A 10,538-nucleotide genomic window follows, 5' to 3' on the forward strand; every position below is an offset into this window, starting at 1 on the left:
GCTAAATATGTCCCAATGTAACAACGCGTTCGCGTTCTTGTCTTTTATAATATACCAATGCCGCTATGTCGTTGTCTCGTTTGCTCTTGATAAAATGTTGCCGATTAATGATTTGCCAATATTTATTGATCTGATGAACAACAAAAAAACAATAGAGACACAATAAATGAGAATACACACATTGCAACATTTGAAGCATTGTTAGGCATATTGTGTAAACAACATGCCAATTTTCGCCGTATCAATCGGTAGCCGTTTGAAAAATTTATGACTAACTCATAAATATGATTGTCAACACCCGATTATGATCGTTCTCTGCACGATTCACATTAAACACATAAAACTCTCTCGCATTTCTGGTGGAGTTAGTCTTTTTCCTCTCTCTTTCTTCACTTCTTTCCGTATCAGTCATGAAGAGTCATTTCATGAAAATTATATAGCAAAAAGCATAACACAAACGGCGGACCTTTAAAGCCACTAATTCGATGGTTTGTGTGAAATCAATGATTTCGCATCGGTTTCATCACATGGATACATAAAAAGAGATAGAGCGAGAGAGAGAGAGAGAGAGAGAGAGAGAGAGAGAAAGCATCCTTCCACACGCACTATATCAGCGATTCATCAGTTTAGAATTGTACTGAATTCAACCGTATGCTAAAAAAGATAAACACTGGTGTGATTCAATGCTGTGTGCTACGAACATAAAGCATCGAAAAATGTGAAAAAGAAACAGAGAAACGAAAAGCGAGAGAAGCGAGAAAAAGTGCATACGAAGTCAAAAGCGACGAAAAAAAAACCCGAAAAGATTGTGGTTCACCGCTGCCGCGACACAGAAATGAAACAGGCAGAGAAAGAGAAGGCAATGTAAGCAAGCGAAAAAAAAACCGAAACGGTTGAAGCTCTCCATAACAATAATAGAACCGCAAAGAGGAACAAATGGTAGGCTTATGTTATTATTTTATTAAGATATTATGCACTGCGATTTATGGCGATTAGGCGATTTTAATGATTTTACAATGAATTTCAATAATTGATTAGTTTCGCGGCGATCCGTCGTATACAATTGCGTATATTTAGTATTTCGCGTAACATGTGGTGCATTCCTTTGGCATCGTACACACATCGGTCCCATCGTGTGATACATATTATGTGAACAGAGACCACGAGGAAGAGAGAGAGAGATTGACGTTGTACGAGTCTCGAACGGTGTTGTTGGTTGGTCCATATGAGTGTGCGCCCGAAAGAGCGTATGTTTTGGGCGAGTGAATGACTGAGAGAGAGAGAGAGTGCGCTCGCGCACTGTTCACAACACACGCTTGCGTACTCTCTTGAAATCACCAAGTGTACAAACAATTCCGAATGAATCGAAGTCAATTGCTGTTTTGTTTCAGTGATCGGTTGTTCGATTGCTGCTGGCTTGGTTCTTGAGTGTGTGTGTGTGTGTGTTTGATTCAAGTCATGCGAAAATTATATATCATTCGATTATACACCGTGTGCCCGATCCACTCAATTTTTACAATCAACACATGCTATTGATTCTATTTCGTCCTCATGCAAGATGAAAATGCGCTTTAGCACGGCTAACAATTTATGAGCCAATCCAATCGGAACAGTAGTAGCTGGTCCAGGCGGAGAGAAAAAAGAACAGAACACCGCACAAGCATTCCAACACACCTGGATAATGATTTAAAGCAAGTCGTAACAGGAGAGCAATGAAAAAACAACACCAGCAGCAACACAACGAAATTGAAAAAGATGCGCTACGATTCAAAATCTAAATCGCATACTGTCTTCACCGTGTGATTTGCCGTTGATGCGTGCCATCAACTGCCTGTTTTATTTTACCATTGCGCGATATAAACCATTCGATTTTGCTACTCACATTGTCCACATATCGAACCAATTTATTTGAGAGAATGCATGGAAAAGTTCGATTGATTTCGTAAAATCGAATGATGGACACCATGTCGTGCATGTATCGAAACATTTACAAATGCGATTACATGCTCTACGTTAGTTTATTTCTATCGACGTTTTTTCGTTGCTACTTAAAAGGTTCATTTAACATTCGACGTCCAATCCGAATATTGATAAGTGCATTTGGCGCCAGGGCACTATTGCCGAAACTATTGGCTCGCTTCTCTCTACAACATTTCCCTATTTATTCTTGTATTCTCTGTTTGCTCTTCGGAAATGTTTGCTCCTGCAAAAGAAACAATTTCACCATATCTTGACACACTAACAAAGTGTGCTTTGGTCGAGCCCCTGACATTACATTTCTAGACAGATGTAACTAGCATTTGTTAACCAGAGCTGCTGGCAATGTGAAAGGCTCGACAACAGGACAAATGACAGCCTCCATTCCATATACCATAGTGCACAATTATTTTTTGACTATTTTTAATTGGCTTTTCGCATTCTTCTGCAGTATTGTTTGCTATGCAGTGAACTGAGTTGCATCGCAAATTGCATTCAGTCAATTGAGACTCAGTTTTTTTTTTGTTTACTGAAAATGTGTTTTTTTCTGTTAAAAACCCCATTTGGTGGTAGCTAAAGTTTGTCTGATGCAAAATTTATTTTAAAAAAGTTCATTTTGCATTGCATTTCAATTACATTAACCCCCTCGAGACACACAGGAACAACTCTGCGAGAAAAAAAAACAAACAGAGTTATAGCACGTGCCGAACCAACGTTCGTGAAAAAGGAACCGAAAAAATATGCAGAATGTATGCAAAGCATGCCTGAACTTTCTTTTAAAGTTCGTGAAAAAGGCAATTGACGATGAGAGGCAAAGAAACCACTTTTTCTTGGTGTTTTTTGGTATCTGTTGCTTACTCGTTCGACAGCCCAAATAATATGTAAATATCAAAAGTGGTATTTGCATGCGAAAATGTCTCGTGTGCCTCATGTTGATCGTGCTGAACTTTTTGGTCAAATGTTCACATCATTTAACATTGTGAACACAAAGTGCACTACTGAAGAGAATGGTCAAATGCCAAATACACCATTTTAAAATGTGATCCACTTTGTCACCATTGCATACACACATACACACACAGTAACACAGACACATTCCACTGCACTCCACTCCATTCCATTCGTCGGGTCCGGCCGAAATGTACATCGGCCGTCACATAGTTGAAATAATCTGAAAACATTCCAGACATACGGCGAAATTCTTGGGATACTGAATGCGAACATTTAACGCGTGCATTTCATGTGGTGGCTGTGCGATTCTCTGCGCACAAAAATTGTATCGCTTTAATAAAATCAACAAAAACAAAATTGTTTACATTTTAGTGATCATTAAATCGAACATTTTCATCGGTAACACACGAATATCATGTGCGATCGGGGCCATTGTATGCGTTTGGCAACGAGTGGAAATGCATGTGAGCTCGCTCGAGAACTATACAGAGATAATAAACAAAAGATAAAATGAGCAAATATGTTAAATATTGCGTTGTGCACCGTGCACACATCGGTAAACGTGAACTTTTGCACATTAGCCACACAGAAATGCTGACAAACAGTCAACACATATCTCGTCTCGTTTTGTTTCGTTTCGTTTCGTTTTTTCCATCCAATTTTGATTTTCGTTCCAATGTGGACAAATATCGAAAGAGAAACGTGAAAATGATATCAATTAAGAATCATACGGGCGATACAACATTAAATGCGAACCAATGATCCATGTCATATTTGTGGACGCATACAAAAGAGCGAATGATTGGAAGATCGTTTCACCCGTTTCGCCAATGATTTAATTCTAATGAATATTTTATTGACAGCAACGCACAAATTTATCTTCCGAGATTCAAATAACCGAGAGACAAATACACAAAGAAAGAGAGTACTTTACATCGGGCTCTGACAGCTCTTTGAATACAACTGTATTTTATAATCTGTTCACGTGTAATGTTAATGCGCGGAGGCGCCCACCATTCAAACCACATGCTCAATTTATTTTAATCAATTAATAAAAGAAGAAAAAAAAAATAAATAAATCGTTGATTGAAGAAAAATACAAAATTGCCGCCATATAACCCATCACAAAGAAGCAATATCATCAACATATGGCTGACGTGATACGTCGATTCGAATCATTTTTATTTTTGTTTACCTACATCTAGTCAATAGCCGTGTAAATGAACGAACAAACGAAATATATTTATATTAATATTAGTTAAATCGCTCGAGAAGAAAAAAAAACGGAAATCTCGTACCAAACGAAATGGAATGAAGAGAAGAGAAGAAAAAAAAGCACTGAATGTTTTTAATAGCAAACACGCAAAACCTACCTGCTGATTATTGGTACTGCTGTTTACTGTGTGAGTGTGTGTGTGCGCCTCTGCCTACATCATTTTAGTAACTAAAAACGACGAGCGCCTTTAATTTTCAACCAATTTCTACATTAAAAGAGAAAAAAAAAGCGAGTAAAACGTTAAATAGCCGCAACAATGAAAATGATCGAAAAGCGCAAGCAACAAAACCCAAAAGGACAGAAGCATAGCGAATGCGGAATGAGCGAAATGAAACGGTTTCAATTTTCGACCAAGAACACAAGCGCAACCAACAGAAAAAATACAGAACAAAAAAAAAACACAACGTCGACGGTTAAATACCGAACACACATACAATGATGTGCTGAAAAAAGTTAATAACAAAACATATATAACGCTCAACAATGGTTTGGAATACAATTGACTACTAGGCCTTATTATATTGACTTTGCCGTTTGGCGGCCGTTTTGTAGCATAACTATATTCCCACGCACCATATTAAGCCGACACAAGATCAAACCTCATATACTATACCATATATTTATTATTGGGCGCATCACAAAACCGCCTCACATTATTTCCACCACAAATGCAGACGACAAGATGTGTGACTGTGTGTATATAAATTTCGTTCGGTTTGTCGATGTGTGTGTCTTTCTGTGTCTCCTCGAATTTCGGATACCGTACACCACCTTAATCATAAAACATTGATCGGCATTCAGATTAACTATGGATCAAGTTCATTGTGTTCAATTCAACATTCATTCAGTTACATACATCGAAAATGGCATTAATTAGTTCCTTGGTGGAACATTCGAACAAACGTTTTGTTTTTGTTTTGATAAATGGTATGGATTTTCTATAATCATGGAGATATTAATCAAAATGTGTCGACAAGAAAATTGAAATAAAATTCAAACATTTCTCTCTCTCTCTCCCTTTACATGCATGAGATTCTTGTCATGCAGATTCAAACCACATACGTGAGAAATTGTTCCATTGCGATTTTATCACCACAACGAATCAATTACGTGAGATGTCAATTTCATTCCGGTCAATATGCCGCTTCATTTCGATCATTTTGTATTTGAGATTGGTTCGAGCCCAGTTTCATTTCTCTTCAATGTGATGAAATGGATTTTGAGTGCGGGTTATTTGTCCAGATGGTCGAATCGGTCGATTTGATTGTTGCGCACAATATTTGCAGGCGCACACAAGTATCTCTTTCTCTATCTCTATCTCACTCTAACTCGCTCGCTCTGCGATATATACGGAGTAATACGTGAAACATCAAATAGACATACCATCCATAACTTATATTTTGGGTTAAATGTGTAGTCGTTTTTCGGTTTGTGTCATCATTGTAGGCGTCCGAAAAAAAGAGAGCCGAAATGCACGCATTATGAACATGAAAGCCGAAATATTGAGCCACCCAAAAGCTTTCACCAAACAAACGAACAAACCGAAATCAACCACACAAAAACCGATCGATTTCAAATAGTTTCTAATGGCATGTACTGCGGTCCAGCACACACACACACACACACACACACACCACATCGCATCGCATCGCATCACATAACTTCCAATCGAATAAACGGCAATGTGCTGCTCTTAGTTCCTCCATTCATTCGGAAATGTTTCGGCTTATTTCACAATCGAAAACTTCCATCCTGCTTCCAAATACTCGCAAAATGAACAAAAACAAAATGTACCGTTCGTATCGATGCGAAAATGCAAATGATTAATTGGCGGCGCGCAATTTAAAATGCAGTCAATATTTCAACATCTAATTAAGTCAAAACTTGTGCAAAAAGAAGCAAAAAAAGCAAGTAAACTGGATTGAAAAATGTTCAAATGCCACGAAAACTTTGCATACGATTACTGAAGCTGAAATATTACAACGTAGAGAGGGGGGAAAAAAGCGCGCGCTCACTTTATAATCTTTGTGGGTGGATGGAAGTGTTTTTTGCAAATAAAATCACAATGAAATTTGCATAGACACGATAAAATCTTGCGCGCACTGCTTCAGTTGAAAGCTCTACGCATTGCACGGCAACGCCGAAAAGGCGGAAACAAAATCATTTCATCGCAAATTTAATGCCACTGTCCTTGAACAATGTCAATGTTTAGAATGTTTGCAAGTGTCTTTTGATTTGTTGTTGTTTTTTTTTCTCTCTTGACCTTTTGTTGTTTAAATGATTTGAATAACATGGTATCGTTTTTTTTCTTCTCTCGTTCTCCTCCAGGCATACGAATTGTCCACGCTGACCGGTACACAGGTTATGTTATTGGTTGCATCAGAAACTGGGCACGTGTATACGTTTGCAACGCGTAAATTACAGCCGATGATCACATCTGAAGCGGGCAAACAATTGATACAGACCTGCTTGAATTCACCGGATCCGCCGAGCGGTGCATTAACCGGTGATCAGCGCATGTCAGCGACTGGATTTGAAGAGACCGAACTCAGCTACAATATCGGCGACGACGATTCAAAAGTAAGACAATTAATTTATAGTCATGGTCATCATCATGGACATGCTCATTTGGGTCACCCACAGCCAACGCACTACGGCATCGATCAAAGTCTAATGCAACCAAATTACGCAACCGGTGGTCAAGCATCACCATTATCCCATACACAAAGCTATGTGCCACCACATGCTGGTCACACACATCACGTACCGCATCCACATCCACATTCCGCATTTAAAAATTGAATACACACAAAATGCTCTGCACTGATGCGCTGCTTCGTTCCATCATAAATCCTTTGACTTTCCCTTCGTTTTGCAATTGACTTTGATTCACTTTGTTTGTGTGTGTATGTTTCTCTTTCGCTCTCTGCTCCGTTCAGCGCAACAAAAAAAAACCATCCATAGATTTATCATTATGCTTTCATATCTTCCTCTTTCTCTCAATATCGCTGTCGCGGACACACACAACTCATCGCAATTCTTCCTTTTTCCATCTCTTTCTCCACAATCCGTATAGTTTTTTGTTTCCTTCTTCGTTTCGATATATTTATTCAATTTTAATTATGTTATTTGTGCTCATGCTGAAAGCCTGACATTTACAGCATGTGGCATTAACCGAAGAAATGCGTAGAGAACAAACAGTACGGAATATCCCAGAAAAACAAAAACAACTCTCTGAATCCGAACGACAAACGACTTAAACCAAAATAATGTGTAATGCGTGTGGCGATTCCAAAATGAGACTATGTCCATTATGTGTTTGTGTAGCTCGCTCTTTAAAGTTTAAAAAACAGAAAAAGCAAAAAAGAAATAAAGCAAAAGATGAAAAAAAAAACACACACACACTACAATTACGAATGGAACATCGATGAATCTCTCAAGAAATTGTAATCGTTTTGCAAGATTTTACGGGTCGCGTGATTTACTGACTTCAATATTATTTCTTTTTATTACTTACTTTAAATTCCTTAAATTAGATATTTAACGCTAAACGAAAGCAAACAGTCGAATGACAAATACGCGTGTAAATATTATATTGAATGAAATCGGTACTCAGCACTGGTTGTAGTATGTGCTCCGTAGCAAATGCAATAAGAAGATGAAGAAAACAAACGAATATGGGTTTCTTCGACGAAGAAAATAAAAACAATTATCATTTGTTGAGTGATTGCAATCTGTTCCAAAATACATTTTATGGCTTTTGTGTGCTTAGATGGTTTAGAGAAGAAAAAAATATAAACGAAAAATATATGTCAAACATTATAATTAGAAGCGAATTTGTTCACCCCCCCACTTTTTTATGATTTAAACATTTTTGTTTTCGCAAATACGTTTTGTGCTTTTGTAGAACTAAACTTTTTTTTTATTATTTTGTTCTAAATTTGATGCAAAAATTTCAATCAAAATTTACAGTATGTTTATTTTTCTGTTCTATTATGGTTTATTTATTTATTTATTATTTGTCCCAAGCTGAAGGAAACCCTTTTTTTTTTCATATAATCTTTTTTGAAAGAAAAAGCTTAGAAATTTGCATAATTTAATCGATGACCCTTAGATGTAATTGCGAGTAAATGTATTTGTTGCTTGTTATGTTGTTGCTTTTGTATGGATGAGCAATATTGAGAAAAATGCATTTGCGTCTGACAATCGCTAAAAGAAGATGGCCCGTTAAACGGAGCATTATATTGTTTTATGTTATTTTTTTTTATTATTATATTTTCATTAATTGTTCGCTACGAAAAAGACAGCTGTCTTTTGCAACACTAATTTAAAACATTTACAACAGAAAAAAAGGTTAATAAACAACAACAACAACAAGAAAAAACGATACAAAAATTTAATAACAACGATAAACAATATGAAAATTATTTATTAGATCAATATGAGATAGAATGTAAGGACTAAATGAACGCGCAACGAAATTACATGTAATTGAAATGCCCAAGTGCCAGTGAATCGTCATCATCATCATCATCATCATCATCATCATCATCATCATCATCATTGCGAACGTGACACGCGTCCGTTACTGTGTCGCTAAGAAGAAGAAGAAGCAACGACGAAGATATCGCCGAATATCACATATCATTTCGGATATTGAATGTCCTACCCACAAATATCGAAAAAATGCAAATGGGTTCATCAACGTAACAAAAAATGATGATGACAAAAACAACGTCGAAACAAATTCGATCGACATTTAGAAACGTAAAGAAACGAGTAATCAAATCAATCACGGAGTAACGATTAACGTTTCTATGAGAGTCAAAATCCAAAGTTTGTGAGTTGATAAACTTCATCGAACGTTTTCTCGTGAGTGTGCATGTGTGTGTGTGTCATGACAATGCATTGCATGAGCATGATATTACTCTCACTCTAATGTTAAAATTTAAGAAACAAATTTCGTTTTAAATTACTTTTTTTTAAAGTAAATTCAATGAAGCAATTAATACAAAAAAAAACTCTTAATCAATTTTATATACAATTAATTTGAAAGCAATACATACTTTTTAAACAAACAAAAAAAAACAACATATACTCAACCTTCTTAATTTTTTTTTCTTATACTTTTTGCTTTTGTTTTAGTTGTTTATTAAAAACAAAACAGCGATTGATCGCAAATCAATTTAAGCAAGTGCATATTTGATACTGGGAACCAAATGCATTCAATTAGACACACTAGATTTTAGGCAAGAGAAAAATGACAAACAAATCAATCAAAGCAACAAAAATACCCAATCCTGAACACTGAATATACATTATACACACATAAAAATAGATAGAGAGAAAATGAGAAAACATCCAATTGAAATGTTTAAGCAAATTTTTTGTTTTTTTTTCTCCTTTTCTTTATCCATTGTGATCAACAGTACATGTAGAGTTCACACATTCAGCATATATATATATATATTGTTAGCGATTTATATATTGAATAGCATTAGGTATTTATCCGCAAATCATCGAATCATTTAAGTATGTAACAAACCAAACAACAACGGAAAATAATATGAGAAAGAACAAAAAACCAAAACATTGTGTGTGAATCGATTCCATAGCATTTCATTGACAAAGACATGTGCTTTTATTACTTATTTCTTCCATTTTTACGAGAGAAGGAAAAAAACACATATTTCATCTTCTTCTTTTTTTCCAGTGAATTGCTGCTACAAACCTCTATTTTATTGCCTCAAATTCAAGTCTTTCTTTTGAGTTTAGATCTTTTTGTACACACTTTGCTATTGAAATGCTTTTTGTTTTACCATTGATGAAATGCATTGTGTGTACGTTCAGAAAGCTCTCGGCTCTCGATTACAACTCTCGGTGGCTCAATTGGTAATTGTCACTATATAATGTACCATTGTTGTTGTGATGTGTCGCTGTTATTTGCTCCGTAGCTTTTGCATTTTACTCGGCACACGGTGCAGATAAATTAGCATGTGCGTGCCAATTAGAGTGGGTGTTTTCATAGAGCGAGCATTTTTCATGAGTTTACTCGACGTTTTGTTACTACTGCTGCCGCTGCTGCTGATGTTGCTGCCATCGTCGCCACCTTTTTGTTCATTCATCGCGATTCGCGCACGTGAACAATCCAATTCCATTCAATGAAAAGAAAAACACGCAAAATTGAAAAATCGTAACGGTGGAGATCAAAAGATTAACATTTCGAACACCAAAATTGTTATAGTTTAAATGTTTTGTTGTTGTTGAGTTTTTTCTTCTTCAAATTTCCGATTCCATAGTTTTTGCTCATGCTAAGCAACAAAGTCAATTTGTT

General features: G+C 36.3%; 1 protein-coding gene across 2 annotated transcripts in view; it reads left to right on the forward strand.

Moving 5' to 3' along the window:
• LOC129576940 (serum response factor homolog) overlaps positions 1 to 10,538 on the forward strand; it is a 56,372-nt gene that overhangs the window by 9,112 nt on the left and 36,722 nt on the right. For both annotated transcript variants that reach the window (XM_055463119.1, XM_055463117.1), the window contains exon 4: positions 6,533 to 6,784. In XM_055463119.1, the coding sequence (XP_055319094.1) occupies positions 6,533 to 6,784 (252 nt within the window). The remainder of the gene's footprint in view (positions 1 to 6,532; positions 6,785 to 10,538) is intronic.

The sequence above is a fragment of the Sitodiplosis mosellana genome, unplaced genomic scaffold (genome assembly GCF_009176505.1).
Source record: "Sitodiplosis mosellana isolate CC-2019 unplaced genomic scaffold, AAFC_SMos_1.0 Smas_scaffold_6191, whole genome shotgun sequence".
Lineage (NCBI taxonomy): Eukaryota > Metazoa > Arthropoda > Insecta > Diptera > Cecidomyiidae > Sitodiplosis > Sitodiplosis mosellana.